The 20367-nt window shown below is 44.1% G+C and overlaps 1 protein-coding gene across 5 annotated transcripts in view; it reads left to right on the top strand.

Annotated features, from left to right (window-relative positions):
* Positions 1 to 18158: 18158 nt before the first annotated feature.
* The window catches only part of PPP3CC (protein phosphatase 3 catalytic subunit gamma), an 86087-nt gene continuing 83878 nt past the window's right edge, over positions 18159 to 20367 (top strand). For 4 of the 5 annotated variants that reach the window (XM_070375587.1, XM_014478093.2, XM_070375586.1 and 1 more), the window contains exon 1: positions 18159 to 18390. In XM_070375587.1, coding sequence (XP_070231688.1) covers positions 18174 to 18390 — 217 coding nt within the window. In that variant the 5' untranslated portion in view covers positions 18159 to 18173. Of the gene's footprint in view, positions 18391 to 18564; positions 18903 to 20367 lie in introns of those variants that run through there. The other variant, XM_070375588.1, reaches the window with a different exon arrangement.

Below are 20367 nucleotides of genomic sequence, written 5' to 3'. Positions count from 1 at the left end.
TGGTGTTGGAGAAGACTCTTGAGAGTCCCTTGGACTGCAAGGAGATCCAACCAGTCCATTCTGAAGGAGATCAGCCCTGGGATTTCTTTGGAGGGAATGATGCTGAAACTGAAACTCCAGTACTTTGGCCACCTCATGCGAAGAGTTGACTCATTGGAAAAGCCTCTGATGCTGGGAGGGATTGGGGGCAGGAGGAGAACGGGACGACAGAGGATGAGATGGCTGGATGGCATCACTGACTCGATTGACGTGAGTCTGAGTGAACTCTGGGAGTTGGTGATGGACAGGGAGGCCTGTTGGTCTGCGATTCATGGGTTCGCGAAGACTCAGACACGACTGAGCTACTGAACTAAACTTAACTGAATGCCCTTCTATCAAGTTGCTTCTGCACATTTGTCTTTACCATTCAGTGATGCTGAGATTGATTTGAACAAAATCTGTTTTGAGAAATAATGACACCAAACATCAACACAGGGTTTTTGATTTACTGGAAAACAAAATGCTCATCTCTTTTATTAAAGATTTTCACACTCTTCCAGGAAAACATCTATTTCTGCTTTATTGACTATGCCAAAGCCTTTGACTGTGTGGATCACAATAAACTGTGGAAAATTCTGAAAGAGATGGGAATACCAGACCACCTGGTCTGCCTCTAGAGAAACCTATATGCAGGTCAGGAAGCAACAGTTAGAAGTGGACATGGAACAACAGACTGGTTCCAAATAGGAAAAGGAGTACGTCAAGGCTGTATATTGTCACCCTGGTTATTTAACTTATATGCAGAGTACATCATGAGAAACACTGAACTAGAAGAAACACAAGCTGCAATCAAGATTGCTGGGAGAAATAACAATAACCTCAGATATGCAGATGACACCACCCTTATGGCAGAAAGTGAAGAAAAAGTAAAGAGCCTCTTGGTGAAAGTGAAAGAGGAGAGTGAAAAAGTTGGCATAAAGCTCAACATTCAGGAAATGAAGATCATGGCATCTGGTCCTGTCACTTCATGGGAAATAGATGGGGAAACAGTGGAAACAGTGTCAGACTTTATTTTTCTGGGCTCCAAAATCACTGAAGATAGTGACTGGAGCCATGAAATTAAAAGACGCTTACTCCTTAAAAGGAAAGTTATAACCAACCCAGACAGCATATTGAAAGGCAGAGACATTACTTTGTCAATAAAGTCCGTCTAGTCAAGGCTATGGTTTTTCCAGTAGTATGTATGGATGTGAGAGTTGGACTGTGAAGAAAGCTGAGCGCCGAAGAATTGATGCTTTTGAACGGTGGTGTTGGAGAAGACTCTTGAGAGTCCCTTGGACTGCAAGGAGATCCAACCAGTGCATTCTGAAGGAGATCAGTCCTGGGTGTTCATTGGAAGGAGTGATGCTGAAGCTGAAACTCCAATATTTTCGTCACCTGATGCAAAGAGCTGACTCATCGGAAAAGACCCTGATGCTGGGAAAGATTGAGGGCAGGAGGAGAAGGGGACAACAAATGATGAGGTGGTTGGATGGCATCACCAACTCAATGGACATGGGTTTGGGGGGACTCCGGGACTTGGTGATGGACAGGGAGGCCTGGCGTGCTGTGATTCATGGGGTCACAAAGAGTCGGACACAACTGAGCGATTGAACTGAATGATCTAATGTGATCTACCTGGACTTCTCAAGAATAACAGGTTTAAATCCCAGAGGAAGTGAATCCTGTCCACCTTCTGAAATAAACTGAATTCCACTCTATTTAAATAGAAAAAAAAAAAAAAAAAGGTTGTTGGAAAAGATCCATAGGTCCTTATCAGCTCTCAGCTAAGTATGTTTAGAGCTGTCAGCCCCAAAATATTTTTCTCTCCAACATCACAGTTCTTGCCAGATGTCTCTTCAAGGTTTATTTTAAAAGAAGGAAGGGAGTTCACAGACTATGCTTCCTGTATAAGAACAATCTTTGACCCTGGCAGTGGGTGGGATTCTGAAACAGTGGCATCAATTATAGTTAAGGAGTAATCCAAAAGTGCTCAGAAGCCAAGAAGGAGTCCTTTCTTCCATTAGGTTCTGAATATTTTTCTCCATCTGTGGTTTGCTTATCTCCTGAGGTTCCCTAAGAATAAACTCAGGCAATAATCCACAGAGTTTTTGTAAGTATACACATTAAAAGAAAGCCATCAGGAAATTCCAAGGAGAGGCCCCTGAAAAGAAAATTTGTTTTCAAAATGTACCTTTTTTATGACTGGAAACAGCATAAGTGTACATCCATCATAACATCCATACATAAGCATACCATAAAAATGTCACAAAAACGTAACAAGCCTCCATACATTTTAAGTGTTTTGTAGGTTTTTCTTTTGTTTTCTCTTCCATTTCTTGTGAGCCATGATCATTCCTTTCATACACCTTTTATAGTCCCTCCCCCCTACATAGGGAGCCCAGAAACATGTGTTGAATCTCTTTGAAACAAGGAATCTGAAATAACATATTGAAAAGAAATCTTTGATGCGGTGATTCCAAATGAAACGTGGTCTTAAAGTATATATCATCCTGTAAAGTATATATCATCCTGTGTGTGTGTGTGTGAAGTCATTTAATAGGAGTAATGGGGTATTGTTATCACTGTCCGTGTAGGGGGTGGTAGGCAGACAAGCAGACCTGGAGTAAAAGGCTGTTCTGGCCCTAGGCTGGCGGAGGGGAGCACTGAAGGGACAGGGGAGACGTGTAAGGAAGGTACACAGTCTAGGCCCACCCAGTTAAAGCAAGAACTGAATGAAAAGGGACTCACCTAGTGGGCTTCCCAGGTGGCTGGCACTAGTGGTAAAGAACCTGCCTACCAGTGGAAACAGTGGCAGACTTTATTTTTCTGGGCTCCAAAATCACTACAGAGGGTGACTGCAGCCATGAAATTAAAAGACGCTTACTCCTTGGAAGGAAAGTTATGACCAACCTAGACAGCATATTGAAAAGCAGAGACATTACTTTGCCAACAAAGGTCCGTCTAGCCAAGACTATGGTTTTTCCAGTGGTCATGTATGGATGTGAAAGTTGGTCTACAAAGAAAGCTTAGCGCTGAAGGATTGATGCTTTTGAACTATCGTGTTGGAGAAGACTTAAGAGTCCCTTGGGCTGCAAGAACATCCAACCAGTCCATCCTAAAGGAGGTCAGTCCTGAATATTCATTGGAAGGACCGATGCCACTCCAATACTTTGGCCACCTGATGTGAAGAACTGACTCATTTGAAAAGACCCTCATGCTGGGAAAGATTGAAGGCAGGAGGAGAAGGGGATGACAGAGGATGAGATGGTCGGATGGCATCACCGACTCAATGGACATGAGTTTGGGTAAACTCTGGGAGTTGGTGATGGACAAGGAGGCCTGGCATACTGCGGTCCATGGGGTTGCAAAGAGTCGGACACGACTGAGTGACTGAACTGAACTGAACTGAACTGAACCAATGTGGGAGATATAAGAGATGTGGATTCAAACCCTGGGTTGGGAAGATTCCATGGAGTAGGAAATGATGACCCACTCCATTATTCTTGCCTGGAGAATGCCATGGACAGGGTAGCCTGGTGGGCTACAGTCCAGAAGGTGGCAAAGAGTTGGACATGATTAAAGGAACTTAGCATGCATGCACCTAATGGTCCAGTGGTTAAGATTCTGCACTCCCAATGCAGGAAATAAGATCCTGCATGCTGCATGGTACAGCCAAAGGAAAAAAAAGAATTAAATAAAGAGCAGCCCTGAGTTTGGGAGATGGGGAAAGGGAGGGCACCCATGCCCACAGCCCACATTCAGTGCTGCCAGATTTGTGGCCCACCTCCTGGCCAGACCCTCTGGTCCAGCCACCCCTAGGTATTTCCCTGCGTGAACCAGGCAGGCTCTGTGCAGCCACTAGTGCAGCACAGACCTTAAAACAGTGGTTTGTTGTAGCCTAGTTGCTAAGTCCTGTCCGACTCTGTGACCCCGTGGACTGTAGCCTACCAGGCTCTTCTGTCCTGCCTATGATTTCCCAGGCAAAAATACTAGAGTGGGTTGCCATTTCTGATTAGCAGTGATAAAGTATTCACATATTGCGGTCTGGGGAAGTCATTCTGGCTTATACATGACATAACTTGAATTTTACGCTAACTAAAACAGCCTTGTTTGTGGCATATCAAACATACATTGTACATCTGCTTTAATGATCAAGAAAAGGGTACACTGACCCAAAGTAAAGAATGTTGTGTGGAAAGTAAAGATTCAATGTCTCCCTTCCTGGGACACCAGTGCTGATATTCCTTCAATGATAAAACTCCCTTCCCAGGTGCCGAGGTCAAACTGACTCGCTGTGTATGTGTTTTTTTTTTTTTTTTTAACAAAACCTTGAAGGAATGTATCCCTGACTTGTTGAGTGCTCTTTATTCTGTGTGTGTGTGTGTGTGTGTGTGTGTGTTAGTCGCTCAGTTGTATCTGACTCTTTGTGACCCCATGGACTATATAGCCCACTAGGCTCTTCTATCCATGGAATTCTCCAGGCATGAATACTGGAGTGGGTCACTATTCCCTTCTCCAGGGGATCTTCCTGACCCAGGGATCAAATCTGGGTCTCCCGAGTTGCAGGCAGAGTCTTTACTGCCTGAGCCACCAGGGATGCCCTCTTTGTTTTGACAACATATAAAACTGCTGAAAACCCTGTTTCTCCAGAGCAGTTCTTCACAGTTATCTGCGATGCTGTCTTCCAAGCTATCGTCCCTCAGTTCAGTTTAGTTCAGTCGCTCAGTCGTGTCCGACTCTTCACGACCCCATGAATCGCAGCATGCCAGGCCTCCTTGTCCATCACCAACTCCCGGAGTTCACTCAGACTCATGTCCGTCGAATCAGTGATGCCATCCAGCCACCTCATCCTCTGTCGTCCCCTTCTCCTCCTGCCCCCAATCCCTCCCAGCATCAGAGGCTTTTCCAATGAGTCAACTCTTCGCATGAGGTGGCCAAAGTACTGGAGTTTCAGCTTTAGCATCATTCCCTCCAAAGAAATCCCAGGGCTGATCTCCTTCAGAATGGACTGGTTGGATCTCCTTGCAGTTCAAGGGACTCTCAAGAGTCTTCTCCAACACCACAGTTCAAAAGCATCAATTCTTTGGCACTCAGCCTTCTTCACAGTCTAATTCTCACATCCATACATGACCACAGGAAAAACCATAGCCTTGACTAGACGGACCTTTGTTGGCAAAGTAATGTCTCTGCTTTTGAATATGCTATCTAGGTTGGTCATAAGTGTTCTTCCAAGGAGTAAGCGTCTTTTAATTTCATGGCTGCAGTCACCATCTGCAGTGATTTTGGAGCCCAGAAAAATAAAGTCTGACACTGTTTCCACTGTTTCCCCATCCATTTCCCATGAAGTGACGGGACCAAATGCCATGATCTTCATTTTCTGAATGTTGAGCTTTAAGCCAACTTTTTAACTCTCCACTTTCACTTTCATCAAGAGGCTTTTTAGTTCCTCTTCACTTTCTGCCATAAGGGTAGTGTCATCTGCATATCTGAGGTTATTGATATTTCTCCCGGCAATCTTGATTCCAGCTTGTGTTTCTTCCAGTCCAGCATTTCTCATGATGTACTCTGCATATAAGTTAAATAAGCAGGGTGACAATATACAGCCTTGACATACTCCTTTTCCTATTTGGAACCAGTCTGTTGTTCCATGTCCACTTCTAACTGTTGCTTCCTGACCTGAATACAGATTTCTCAAGAGGCAGGTCAGGTAGTCTGGTATTCCCATCTCTTTCAGAATTTTCCACAGTTTATTGTGATCCACACAGTCAAAGGCTTTGGCATAGTCAATAAAGCAGAAATGGATGTTTTTCTGGAACTCTCTTGCTTTTTCCATGATCCAGCAGATGTTGGCAATTTAATCTCTGGTTCCTCTGCCTTTTCTAAAACCAGCTTGAACATCAGGAAGTTCACGGTTCACATATTGCTGAAGCCTGGCTTGGAGAATTTTGAGCATTACTTTACTAGCATGTGAGATGAGTGCAATTGTGAGGTAGTTTGAGCATTCTTTGGCATTGCCTTTTTTTGGGATTGGAATGAAAACTGGCCTTTTCCAGTCCTGTGGCTACTGCTGAGTTTTCCAAATTTGCTGGCATAGTGAGTGCAGCACTTTCACAGCATCATCTTTCAGGATTTGAAATAGCTCAACTGGAATTCCATCACCTCCACTAGCTTTGTTCGTAGTGATGCTTTCTAAGGCCCACTTGACTTCACATTCCAAGATGTCTGGCTCTAGGTCAGTGATCACACCATCGTGATTATCTGGGTCGTGAAGATCTTTTTTGTACAGTTCTTCTGTGTATTCTTGCCACCTCTTCTTAATATCTTCTGCTTCTGTTAGGTCCATACCATTTCTGTCCTTTATCGAGCCCATCTTTGCATGAAATGTCCCCTTGGTATCTCTAATTTTCTTGAAGAGATCTCTAGTCTTTCCCATTCTGTTGTTTTCCTGTATTTCTTTGCATTTATCGCTGAGGAAGGCTTTCTTATCTCTTCTTGCTATTCTTTGGAACTCTGCATTCAGATGCTTATATCTTTCCTTTTCTCCTTTGCTTTTCGCTTCTCTTCTTTTCACAGCTATTTGTAAGGCCTCCCCAGACAGCCATTTTGCTTTTTTGCATTTCTTTTCCATGGAGATGGTCTTGATCCCTGTCTCCTGTACAATGTCACGAACCTCATTCCATAGTTCATCAGGCATTCTATCTATCAGATCTAGGCCCTGAAATCTATTTCTCACTTCCACTGTATAATCATAAGGGATTTGATTTACGTCATACCTGAATGGTCTAGTGGTTTTCCCTACTTTCTTCAATTTCAGTCTGAATTTGGTAATAAGGAGTTCATGATCTGAGCCACAGTCAGCTCCTGGTCTTGTTTTTGTTGACTGTATAGAGCTTCTCCATCTTTGGCTGCAAAGACTATAATCAATCTGATTTTGGTGTTGACCATCTGGTGATGTCCATGTGTAGAGTCTTCTCTTGTGTTGTTGGAAGAGGGTGTTTGCTATGACCAGTGCATTTTCTTGGCAAAACTCTATTAGTCTTTGCCCTGCTTCATTCTGTATTCCAAGGCCAAATTTGCCTGTTACTCCAGGTGTTTCTTGACTTCCTACTTTTGCATTCCAGTCCCCTATAATGAAAAGGACATCTTTTTTGGGTGTTAGTTCTAAAAGGTCTTGTAGGTCTTCATAGAACCGTTCAACTTCAGCTTCTTTAGTGTTACTGTTTGGGGCATAGACTTGGATTACTGTGATATTGAATGGTTTGCCTTGGAAACAAACAGAGATCATTCTGTCGTTTTTGAGATTGCCTCCAAGCACTGCATTGCAGACTCTTTTGTTGACCATGATGGCTGCTCCATTTCTTCTAAGGGATTCCTGCCTGCAGTAGTAGATATAATGGTCATCTGAGTTAAATTCACCCATTCCAGTCCATTTTAGTTCGCTGATTCCTAGAATTGTCCTTAGTGTGACTCAAATAAATCTCTTCCATTCCTATGATAGATTATTGATTATGTTCTTTGACACCAGCATAGGCCACCACCTCATGGGCATCTGTGGTCAGTGCCAGGCCCTGTGGTGCTGTAGTGGCTCTGCAGAGTTGATACAAGGACTAGAAGGAGCCAGAGCCTTCGGATGGCTGGAGGCTGCACTTCCCCTGTTAGCCACAAGGGGGCTCCTCCTGAAGTCCACAGCTAACCCCATGGAGGCATTGAAGGGTCCACGGCCTCCTGTGGGAGGCAAACCTGAAGAGGAACTCTGCCAGGGGTGTCCACCTCCATGAACATTTATGGAAATCTATCACTACAATTGCATTCTTGTTCACAAAGTGAAAGTGTTAGTCGCTCAGTTGTGTCTGACTCTTTGCGATCCCAGCCAAGCTTGTCTGTCCATGGAATTCTCCAAGCAAGAAGACCGGAGTGGGTTTCCATTCTCTTCTCCAGGGGATCTTCCCGACCCAGGGATCGAACCCAGGTCTAAACTACATTGCAGGCAGACTCTTTACCATCTGAGCCACAGGCACTGCATAGTTAGTGGCCCCATGGCCTCCGAACTGGCCAACCAGCTTGCCACTGGCCCGGACGGTTAAGATGCATAACCTGTTACCATCCGTCCTGTGGCCACTCTCTTGGGGCTCTCAAGGCCACCTGGTCCAATCTCTGTCTTGAACCTGCCCTCAGAAGAAAAGATGCTGACCCAAGGGTTATCACAGTCTAGCACAACAAGGCCTCCGTTGGTGTACATGCCACACCTGTGGGAACCGCAGTTGCCCACATGAGGCCCTTGGATTCCAAAGTGGAACTTGAACTTGTCCTCAGTGGAGAAATCCTGGATACAGTGGTCACTGCCGCCTGTACCTAGCTGTGGACACACCCCATAAGTAGATGGAGTCACGCTTCTTGCTTTATGTGATTGCCAGTGAGGGTAATGAGCCGTCTTCAGTAGGGCTGTCCTTCCATTTGCCACCCTTGCTCTGCACAGAACTGGGCCTCTGCTGGCGGCAGGGACTGGGCGCTGGGCTTCACATTGTCTTGGGAAAGTGACAGGTCCCAAGATGCCAGGAACACACTCTGCTTGCTAAAACATTTTTTGTTTTATTTATTTGGCCACCAGGCATGTGGGATCTTAGTTCCCCAACAAGGGATTGAACCTGTGCCCCCTGCATTTGAAGATGGGAGTATAATGGGCCACCAAGGAAGCCCCAGGCTAACATTTTTAAAGGCACCAAAATCTAAGAATGACAGGCCAGTTAAAAGGAAATTCCTTCCAAAACATGACGTTAACCATGTGCATTTTAAGGAGAGGAAAACAACTGATTCAATAAAGGAGGACATTTTTTTTTCTTCCTTAAAATAAAGGATTAGGTCTTTAATTATAGATTCTCATAAGGAAGGAAAAAATTCTTTGATCTACTGTATCCTCCCAGAATAGGAGATTCTTTCAAGTGGCATGTTCCCCATAAGTTCTTGAGGTTAATGAAACAAGCTCTTTTGAAGCTGGTGTCTGGTTGTATCCTACAGGCATGCCCCCACTTTTTTTGAAATTGGAGTATAGTTAATTTACAGTGTTGCGTTAGTCTCATACGCACAGCAAAGTGAATCAGTTATACATATACATACAGCCATTCTTTTTTAGATTCTTTTCCCATATGGGTTATTACACAGGCATCGCCCTTGAGGAGAAATGTCTTTGCCCCAAATGTACATGGTTTAATGCAAATAATGTAGGTCCCTCCATCTCATTCCTCTTGAAAACTGCATGAGCAGAGCAAAGAGATTAAATTTAGATTTTTCTTTTCTGGGAAACCTAACTTTTTAAAAAAAAAGTAGATTAAATTGATTTTTTAGGATAAATGGTTCAGTTGTGCATCCTAACTGAAAGGGTAGATAAAATCTAAACATTCGAGATCTCAACATTATTTTCATTTGTTATATTTATCCTTGCAAAGCTATTTCCTCAATTATGTTCCACTTAACCTAATGGAACAGAGAAGGCACTGGCACCCCACTCCAGTACTCTTGCCTGGAAAATCCCATGGACAGAGGAGTCTAGTAGGCTGCAGTCCATGGGGTCGCTAAGAGTCGTGTCACTTTCCCTTTTCCCTTTCGTGCACTGGAGAAGGAAATGGCAACCCACTCCAGTGTTCTTGCCTGGAGAATCCCAGAAACGGGGGAGCCTGGTGGGCTGCCGTCTATAGGGTCGCACAGAGTCAGACACGACTGAAGCGACTTAGCAGCAGCAGCTAACCTAATGGAAAACTGTTTTGCACTCCTTGGTCCATACATTAAATTTTTGCTTGAAAAAAATTGCCTTGATCTAGCTGATGATAATTATTTTCATTGAAAATTTTAATGCAGTCTTATAAACTAGTTTAAATAAGAAATCTCTTAGAAAAATGTTTAAGTTCGATGCTTTTGGAAGCAAATGAAGTTAAGCAAGAGTGGATTCTGTCTTGGTCTTCAGCCAACAGGGCAAAGTGTTTTGAGTCCAGAAGAATGGATTTGTGTCAATTCCGTCATTGACTGGCTGTGCAAACTCTGATTTGTTTAATGTCTCCATACCTCAATGACTTTATCTACAAGGTAGAAAAGATCATTTCTATACTGTCTATCTGCATAAATGTAAGAGAACTAAATGTGTAAGAAACTTCTGCATTGCAGGGGGCTCAGGTTCCATCATGCAGGGTGGCCAAAAAAAGAATTTTTTTTTAAAGGGACAGTGCTTTGTAAATTAAAATTCTGTATCAGTGGTCATTAACACTTTGTTGTCTGGATTCCTTCGAGAAAATGAAAAATAAATATGCTTTCCTATACATTTCTCACACACACCCCAAAGCACTTAAAAATAAACTCAATACTTTGATTTAATTTATAGTTGGGAGCTGGATGGGGAGGGAATGATTTGAAATCCCTGTACCACAAGTTAAGAACTTGTGCTTAGGACCAGAGTAAGAAGATATTCATGAATTCAACAAATTATTAACCTCCAACCTCAGGCCATGGTCAGCATGACAACGTAACAGCAGTGAACAAAACAGACAAAGATGCCCCCTTAAGAAGTGAGAGTAGACACGCTATGGATAAGCTAATTTATGGAAATGAGGCAGAGAGTGGTGGGGTGATGTAGCTTTAGGCAGTACAGTGCTTAGGGAAGGCCAGCCTTCCGGAGGTGCACCTGAGTTGAGAGTAAGGAGGCAGCCTTGTGAAGATCTAGGAAAAGAATGTTCCAAGCAATTTTGTTGTTCAGTTGCTAAGTCGTGTCTGACTCTTTGCAACCCCATAGACTGCAGCATGCCAGTCTCTTCTATTCTTCACTGTCTCTTGGAGTTTGCTCAAATTCATGTCCATTGAGTCAGTGATGCTATCTATCTCATCCTCTACTGCCCCATTCTTTTGCCTTCAATCTTTCCCAGCATCAGGGTCTTTTCCAGTGAGTCAGTTCTTTACATCAGGTGGCCAAAGTATTGGAGCTTCAGCATCAGTCCTTTCAATGAATATTCAGGAAATGCAAGAGCTCTGGGAAACAAATGAACTTGGTCTGTTTGAGGCTATTTGTATGAATTGCAGTATACCCTGTATAAGGCCACTAGGTCTGAAATGTAGTGGATGGAGGGGAAGAGGTTTGAGCTGAGATCAATGAATTAGACAGAAGTCTACTAAGAAGTAGACCACTTTTAGAAAAAGAGACACTTGAGGGTTTTAAGCAGAGAAATGATAAAAATCAGATTTGTTTTAGTTGAAAAGGATCTGTTGTATGGGAAATGGACTGTAGGGGGTGTAAGTTTATAGGACATGATGTGAGGACTGGCCTCCTCCTCTGCCTGCCTCCCACTGTCAATTTTTGGCCCAAGCAACTTGATGAATGCCCCTGACGTTTACCTGTGGCATCTCTCACCTGTGGAATGCTGGAGCCCAGCAGTAAGAGAGGTATTAAATTCTATTCTCCTAGACTGTACTGTATTATGTAGCCAGTAATGACTGTTACCATCTTTTCCTGTTTTGTCATGATTTAAACAAAAGTAATCATGGGCAACTTTGGGGGGGCCTTTAATCCTGTTACAGTTATAGTAGTGGGTTCTCCAGGGAAGACCAAGGAGTAACACACTTCAGAGGCTTGCACATTACCCCCCAAATGACCTGCATATTAACCTGTAAATATATATTTGTTGTTGTTCAGTCACTAAGTTGTGTCTGACTCTTTGCAACCCCATGAACTGCAGCACACCAGGCAAGACTTTCCTTAGCGCTTTTTTTCCCACATGTCTACAGAGATTACTACTTTCATATCAGGCTATGATGGGTAGAAAGTTCCTTTGGGTCATGTTTTTCCAATTGTGAAAAAAAATTTTTTTTAATATAAATTTGCTAATTTTGTTTAGACCTCGACTGTTGGTGTAGGGGGGAGGGTATTCATGCCAAGGTAATGTAATCAAAGTTAAATGCATTCATGCGTGTGTGTTCAGTGTCTGACTCTTTGTGACTCCATGGACTATAGCCCGCTAGCCTCCTCTTCAGTGGGATTTCCCAGGCAAGAATACTGGAGTAGATTGCCATTTTCTCTCCAGGGGAATCTTCCCGACCCAGGGATTGAATCCACATCTCCTGCCTGGAGAGCGCAAATGCACTCATATAGAAAGAGATAAATGAAATATTAGTATGTGATGTCCATATCATATGTATTACCAATAAAAACATTTATGTAGTGCTTTTCATATAAAATGAAAAACTATGCACTATAAAATACCTTTTACTCTGTGTTGCTATTTTAGAAATGCTCATTTTATTCATTTAAAAAATATTCTGCAGTTCTCTTGCCTGCATTTAACACAGAAGTTTAATATTTAATGGCTTCATACAGAAACTAAAGCCAGGTTACTTTTATACAACAGTGGAAACTAGGTTTCCTTGTGCTTTTGTTAAATCAAAAGCATTCATAATTATTTCTCAAAAGAGTTAGTCATTAATTAAGGTTTATGAAGTGCTTAGGGAGTTTCATAAGGAAATAAAACAAGTCTCACAGGCCCTGTAACATGGAAACCTAGATTTGAAGAAATTAGTAGGATTGCCAATTAAGCATGAATCTTGGTAGTTTTAAATATTTAGTCAATTCTGACCAATGCAGAAAGTAAAAGGAAAGAGAATCAAATACATCAATGAAATGAAGATGCAAATGACCCTGGCTAGGTGGGTAGATGTACAGGTGAATGAACTAGAACTCCCCAGTTGTTGCCAGGAGCTATTAATATGATGACTAAAAACATTACCGCCAACACCAGTGCATTAAAGCCTTATTTACTTAAAATAAAAATTGTTTTTGAAGGGAACTTACTTAAGAGTTTTCTTTTTTCACTGAGTGGTACTAGATGTTTTGTTTGTTTTGATCAGAGAAGTCTCTCAGAAAGTTCTCCAAATAAATACTTAATGCTACTGGAAATAGGCATAGACAATAGGCCTTTGAAAGAAAAGAACACTTAAAATTTTTTTTCTCCTAGTTATAAAATAATACTTTCTTACCGTAGAAAACCTGGAAAATACGGAAAATTATGGTTCATTTTTTGTGACTCTTTTCTTTCTCTTTTTTTTTCCCTCTTATTTTTATATAAGTGACTCTTAATCATGCCACCAAGAGATGGCTGCTTTTAACATCTTTTCGTCATCAGCTAGTGCTCCACGGTGGTATGAACTGTGTTGATTTCAGTTCATCACTGTATGCCTAACTGCCTAGCACAGTACCTGGCATAGATGACATTTAATTAATATTTATTGAATGAATAACTATATTAACATTTCCCCCTAGCCTTTTTATGCAGACATTAGCTCGTTTGTTAACAACATGGAGTCCATATTGTACTTTTTCGCTTATCATCTCCTGAGATTTTTCTCATGATATCAAATATCTTTCCACCTAAAGTAGGATTTTTCATGATGTATAATGTTCCATCCAGTGTCATACTTCATGTAACCATTTTCCTATGCAACTGAAATCATATAGTGTCTATTTCGTGTCTTGCTTCTTCGTTTCTTTGAAAATTTATCTGGCTGCATTGGGTCTTAGCTGGAGGCATGCAGGATCTTTTCAGTTGCAGGCAAGCAAACTCTTAGTTGCAGCATGTGGTGTCTAGTTCCCTGACCAGGAATTGAACCCGAGCCCCCTGCATTGGGAGCATGGAGTCTTAGCCACTGGACCACCAGGGAAGTCCTGGTGTCTTGCCGCTTTTGTTCACCATAATGTTTTTAAGATTCATCCATACTGTTACATACATCATTAATTATTTTCTTTTTATTATCTGAGTAGTAGTGGGTATTTTTGCTGGGTTATTATGGCTGTTGGGTAAAATACCCAAGAGTAGAATTACTGAGTAATACTGTAGGTGTATATTTAACTTTTATAACAAACTTCCTAAGTAGTTGTAGCATTTTACTCTCCCACCAGCAATGCAGGAGAGTTCCAGTTGCTCCCATCCTTGCCAACACTTGCATGTTGAGAGTTTTTAATTTCAGCTTTTTTTTAATTTTTGTTTTCGAGTCTTGGTTGCACTGGGTCTTCATTGCTGCATGCAGGCTTTCTCAGTTGCGGTGAGCAGGGGTTACTCTTTGTTGTGGTGCATGGAATTCTCATTGTGATAGCTTCTACGGTTGCAGAGCACAGGCTCAAGGGTGGGTGGCTTCAGCAGCGGTGGCGCACAGCTCCGGTAGTTGTAGTGCATGGGCTTAGTTGCCCCTCAGCGTGTGGGATCTTCCCGGACCAGGGATTCAACCTGTGTCCCCGGCATTGGCAGGTGGATTCTTAACCTACTGTACCACCAGGGAAGTTCTAATTTCAGCTCTTCTAGGTTAGTAAAATGGTATCTCAGCATTTCCCTCATGACTAATAATGTTGAGTCTTCTCATTGGCCATACATATATCTCCTTTGATTGATACTGCCAAATTCCTTTCCAGAGAAATTGTGCTAATTTATAATTCTACCAACAGTTCAGTTCAGTCGCTCAGTGTGTCCGACTCTTTGCAACCCCATGAACCGCAGCACGCTAGGCCTCCCTGTCCATCACTCCTGGAGTTCACCCAAACCCTTGTTCATTGAATCAATGATGCCATCCAACCATCTCATCCTCTGTCGTCCCCTTCTCCCGCTTTCAATCTTTCCCAGCATCAGGGTCTTTTCCAGTGAGTTACTTCTTCACATCAGGTGGCCAAAGTATTGGAGTTTCAGCTTCAGCATCAGTCCTTCCAATGAATATTCAGGACTGATTTCCTTTAGGATGGACTGGTTGGATCTCCTTGCAATCCAAGGGACTCTCAAGAATCTTCTCCAACACCACAGTTCAAAAGCATCAATTCTTCGGTGCTCAGCTTTCTTTATAGTCCAACTCTCACATCCATACATGACCACTGGAAAAACCATAGCCTTGATTAGACGGACCTTTGTTGACAAAGTAATGTCTCTGCTTTCAATATGCTGTCTAGGTTGGTCATAACTTTCCTTCCAAAGAGTAAGCATCTTTTAATTTCATGGCTGCAATCACCATCTGCAGTGATTTTGGAGCCCAGAAAAATTAAGTCAGTCACTGTTTCCACTGTTTCCCCATCTATTTGCCATGAAGTGATGGGACCGGATGCCATGATCTGTTTTCTGAATGTTGAGCTTTAAGCCAACTTTTTCACTCTTCTCTTTCACTTTCATCAGGAGGCTCTTTAGTTCTTCTTTGCATTCTGCCATAAGGGTGGTGTCATCTGCATATCTTAGGTTATTGATATTTCTTCTAGCAATCTTGATTCCAGCTTGTGCTTCCTCCAGCCCAGCGTTTCTCATGATGTACTACCAACAGTATCACCTTTTAAAAATATTTTCCAATTTTCTATGTAAAAAATAGCACTTCATTTTAATTCTCATATTTATTACTTATGAAGTTTGGTGTTAAAATGTGGCTCCACTTTGAGATCCAAGGACTTCCGTAGCTCAGTCCAGTGGTTAAGACTCTGCACTTTCACTGCAGGAGGCATGTGTTTGATCCCTGGTCAGGGAACTAAGATCCTGGATGCCTCCCAGTGTGGCCAAAAAACAAAGAAAACAAAAGAAATAAACCAAACAAATAAAAACGAACAAACAAAGATATATCTGAGATCCAGAGAGTTGGTTAATTTCCCCACTACTATTATTGAATAACCCATCTCTTCATGTTGGTTTGCAGTGTTTTCTTAAACTCCTTGTTTTTAGTCATCTTGCGTACATTCTTCTAGATTAATTTTAGTACTATGTTGCAGGATGGAGAAGGCAATGGCACCCCACTCCAGTACTTTTGCCTGGAAAATCCCATGGATGGAGGAGCCTGGTAGGCTGTAGTCCATGGGGTCGCTAGAGTCAGACACGACTGAGTGACTTCACTTTCATTTTTCACTTTCATGCATTGGAGAAGGAAATAGCGACCCACTCCAGTGTTCTTGCCTGGAGAATCCCAGGGACGGGGGAGCCTGGTGGGCTGCCATCTATGAGGTCGCACAGAGTTGGACGCAACTGACGCGACTTAGCAGCAGCAGCATGCTGCAGGAACCAATTTATTTTTGACCACTAGAAAGTTGATCTGTTTGATAGAGGTGTGAAGCTCTGGTTACTTCATAGTTGAAGAACTTCCTCAGAATCTCTGAGCAATTCTCTCTGGTGAAAGCCTGAAATCAAGACCCAAGAACTCAGAACCAAAATCTGTCCAGTTCCTGAAGTGCTTCTGCCTTGCTAGAGTTGCCATGAATTGCCTTTAGGTCAAAACTGCAAGGCAAGGGCAGGAATAGAGATTCAGCTGTACAGAATGGACATGTGGACTCAGGTGGGGATGAGGAGGGTGGCATGAATTGAGTGATTACGATTGACATATGTACACTACGATGTGTAAGATAGATAGGTAGTGGGAAGCTTCCGTATAGCACAGAAGTTCAGCTCTGTGCTCATACACTATGACCTAGAGGGGTAGGATGGGGGGAGTGGGGTGGGAGTGAGGCACAAGTGGGAAGGGATATATTTATACATATAGCTGATTCACTTCCTTATACAGCAGAAACTAACACCACATTGTAAAGCAATTAACCTCCAATTAAAAAAAAAAAACTGCAAAGCATAATTCGGGGTCTGACTCTAGTGTATATGCCCAGATCACCTCCCATTACATCAGTCAGTTCAGTTCAGTCACTCAGTCATGTCCGACTCTTTGCAACCCCATGGACTGCAGCATGCCAGGCTTCCCTGTCCATCACAAACTTCCAGAGTTTACTCAAACTCGCGTCCATTGAGTTAGTGATGCCATCCAACCATCTCATCCTCTGTCGTCCCCTTCTCCCTTTGACTAGACGGACCTTTGTTGGCAAAGTAACGTCTCTGCTTTTTAATATGCTGTCTAGGTTGGTCCCATTACATAAATCTATGTTAAAGGAGATTTGGGTTAAGCTCTATAATCTTTTAGCTGGGAGCTGTCCAAAAGAACTTTCTGCGATGATGGAAGCGTCCTAGTCCGTTGTTATTGTTCAGTCACTCAGTCGTGTCTGACTCTTTGAGACCCCATGGACTACAGCACGCCAGGTTTCCCTGTCCTTCACTATCTTCCAGAGTTTGCTCAGATTCACGTCCATGGAGTCAATAATGCCAAGGAACCATCTATCTCATCTTCTGCCCTCCTCTCATTTTGCCTGCAATCTTTCCCAGCATCAGGGTCTTTTCCAGTGAGATGGCTCTTTGCGTTAGGTCTTATTCTGCCACATCCAATTAGATAGTCACTAGCCACAGGTAGTTATTGAATGCTTCAAATGTGGCTAGTACACTTGAGGAAATAAATATTTATTTACTTTAAATGTACAGAGCCACTTATGACTACTCACTGGCCACCACAGTGACTGTTAAAATCGGTTTCCCTGTAATTTGCATATACTTCCTTGGATCCCAGTTTTAACATTCCACCATCAGGACTAGAATCAAAATATTTTTGTCTTTGCCAGGCACTATACTAGAAGACAGTTTCTATACTAGGCTTGCAATTCAAGGAGAGAAAAGGTCAGTTTTTAATCTAGAGATGAGCCAGATTATTAAGACTCTATGGAGACTTGCCCATCGTTTTCCATGGTAAGAATGACGGGGTGTCAAAGGGGAAGAAGGATTGCTTCCAGCTGTGTAGGTGGTACGCAGAACTTCCAGGTCGGTTCCCTACACAGAGGAGGTCTGGCCCAGGGGTTCCTTGGAGGGGGCTGCGGTCCCCTTTCTGGCAAGTGGAAAGGAAGCTAGGAGGCTGTGGGACCTGACAGGTTGTGTGTGGGGGTGGGGGGGGCTCTTAGCCACCCACTCGGAAACCATCCCCCTCCACCCCCCACTACTAGATTAGAACTAGGATGCACGCGATCGTTCTCACTATACTAAGTGCTCTCGACAAATGTGACAACTTAAACCAGGGGTTTAAATGGGTTTGGTGACTGGGGGGAGGGTAAGCTGTGGGAAGGAGCTGGATCAAACTGATAACGACTCCTAGAGACAGAGTGGAGGGGAGACCCCGAGGAAAGGGAGGGAGGCCCCGCCGTGGGGAAGGTCTGGGAGGACGAGGGCGCCCTGCAAGGTGATCCCAGGCGGACAGGATGCGCACGGCTCCGCCAGACAGCCGCCGGGACGCTCGGGCCGGGTCACAAGATGGCCGCGGTTCCGCTGGGCTTTTGGGTGCGGGAACCAGGGCCCGGTGTTAGGTGCTCCAGGCCCGGGCGGCGCAGGCAGCTGAGAAGCAGTCAGAGCTGGAGGGGAGGGCAGGCAGAGGAGAGGGGGAAGACCGACATTCGGAAGCTGGAGGAGAGGAAGGAAGGGCGCGTGTACGGAGGGCAGCCGCGCGGGTCCGGGGGTCTCCGCGCGAAGGGTAAAGCCGGGGTTGTCTACTGCTCGGGGGCTGGAGGTCAGGCGACCGAGCTGCCGGGGAAACTTGCCGAGCTCAAGGCCTCGGCGCGCTAACCGCGGCGGCGGCGGCGCGCGCGCCGCAGGGAAGTTGGGGAGGTGCCGAGTCGGGGCAGCGCGCGCGCGCGCGCGCGCGCACGAGCCTCGGCCGCGCGCAGCCGCGGCTGCCCGCGTAGCCTCCCCGATCTGCTGTCGCGGGCGCTCCCGACTCGGCGCCTCGGGAGGGAGCGGTCAGTGGGCCCGCATAGTGTCCGTGGGATTCGAGGCCGGGCTGCTGCGGCCGCCTCCTTCTGGTGCCTTGGCCGCCCTGATTAAGCGGCGCCGGGGCACGGCCGGTAGACCGGCCCTGGGGAGCCGAGATCGCTGGAGGCGAAGGCGGGGGCGCACGTCTGGAGATCTCCCCGGACCGGGAGGAGGCCGAGGGGATCATGTCCGGGAGGAACCTCCACCTCTCCACCACCGAACGCGTCATCAAAGGTGCCAAGCGGCCCAGGCCTTCCAGTCGATCGGCGGGAAACGGCCCTCGGCCGGGCGATGGCTCGGGGCCGGAGGGAGGGAAGGAGCCGAGGACGGGAGTCGGGGGGGCGGCGGGGTCCCGGGCGGCGCCCATCCCGGAGGAGGACCTAGGGGGGTGTGGGAGACGGGAGGCGGGGATTCCCACCGGGGCTGCCCGGCGGGGGCGCCGGGCGTTTTCTGTAGCACCTGGACCAGTAGCTAGGTGGGGATTGCTCGTTTGTCTCCAGTAGTGTCGGATTTCCAGGCAGGGTGGGTGTTTCTAATCCTGTCAACCCCTAAAGAGTCTGGATCTCCATCTTTTTAGTCTCTTACCTGAGGGGAAGCCATCTAGGGTGATGTGGGCAGGGTGTTAAGAAGGCTCTTCCAAGTCAGATCTTTCTGCCGCTCCTCTTCTGAAAGGTCAGATATTTCTTGCCCCTTCCCCAACCTTTTTTAAGTATGAATACCATGTACCTTTTAGCCCACTTTCTCCAGATCATCACGTCACTGTTATTACTAAAAGAAAGAATATAGTGAAGTAAATACAAATAAATTCATTTTATGATATTTGAAAGGGATCTACAGATCTCTTGACATGATTGTTGGCGTTTTATTTTCTTTTTGGCCATAGAGACTTGGAGAATGATATTCTCTGATTCAGGTGTCCAACATCGACTAAAGTGTTCCTTATGTTGTAGTTGTTTCTGCCCTTAAGATTAGTGGTTTAAGCATAACCGCTAATTTATGTGCTTCTTTTGTTCAGACATAAGACTTAAGTACAACTCTTCTCTCTGTTTTAATACTGGGTTTGAAAGCACTATTTTATAAGAAGGGAATATACCAAGATCCAGGTGTGTTAGTGATCTCTAGATAAAGGGGTTAGTTGTAAGTGGGGAGAACTCTTAAAATACTTTTATTTTTTTATTTTGGTAATTATATGGAGAAAAGAAACCAAGATTGGTGATGAAAAAACATTTTTCTCTTAGTGGAGAAAAATGATTGGTCAATGAAGGAAAAGAGTTTTAGTTATAACTTAGGGCCCCCCCACCTCCAGAAACATTAAGCATCATAAATGTTGATTGTCTGCAGTATATAATTTTAATGTATCATGTAGTTTCCACCCAGAAAGTCATCATCAAAAGTGTTGCTCATAAATGTTAATTATCTACACTATATAATATTTATTAAATATAATGGGATTTTTGAGATTTACCTCCTCAGCATTTGTCTGCTATCATTGGGGATTTAAGAGAATTGGTCATATAACTGACAGCCCTGTAACTGCTAAATTATTTTGATCATTTTAATATCAGTTTTCATAGTATATAACTCATCAAGGGTATATAACCATCTCTTTAAGATTTAGAATCTATTAGACAGTCTTCTTGGATAAATCAAGGTCATCATAATGTACATTAATTTCTGTCCCATGCAGTTAATATGGCCG

The sequence above is a fragment of the Bos mutus genome, chromosome 8 (genome assembly GCF_027580195.1).
Source record: "Bos mutus isolate GX-2022 chromosome 8, NWIPB_WYAK_1.1, whole genome shotgun sequence".
Taxonomy (NCBI): domain Eukaryota; kingdom Metazoa; phylum Chordata; class Mammalia; order Artiodactyla; family Bovidae; genus Bos; species Bos mutus.
Note: the sequence above shows the minus strand (reverse complement) of the source record. Positions and strands in the feature narration are given on the sequence as shown.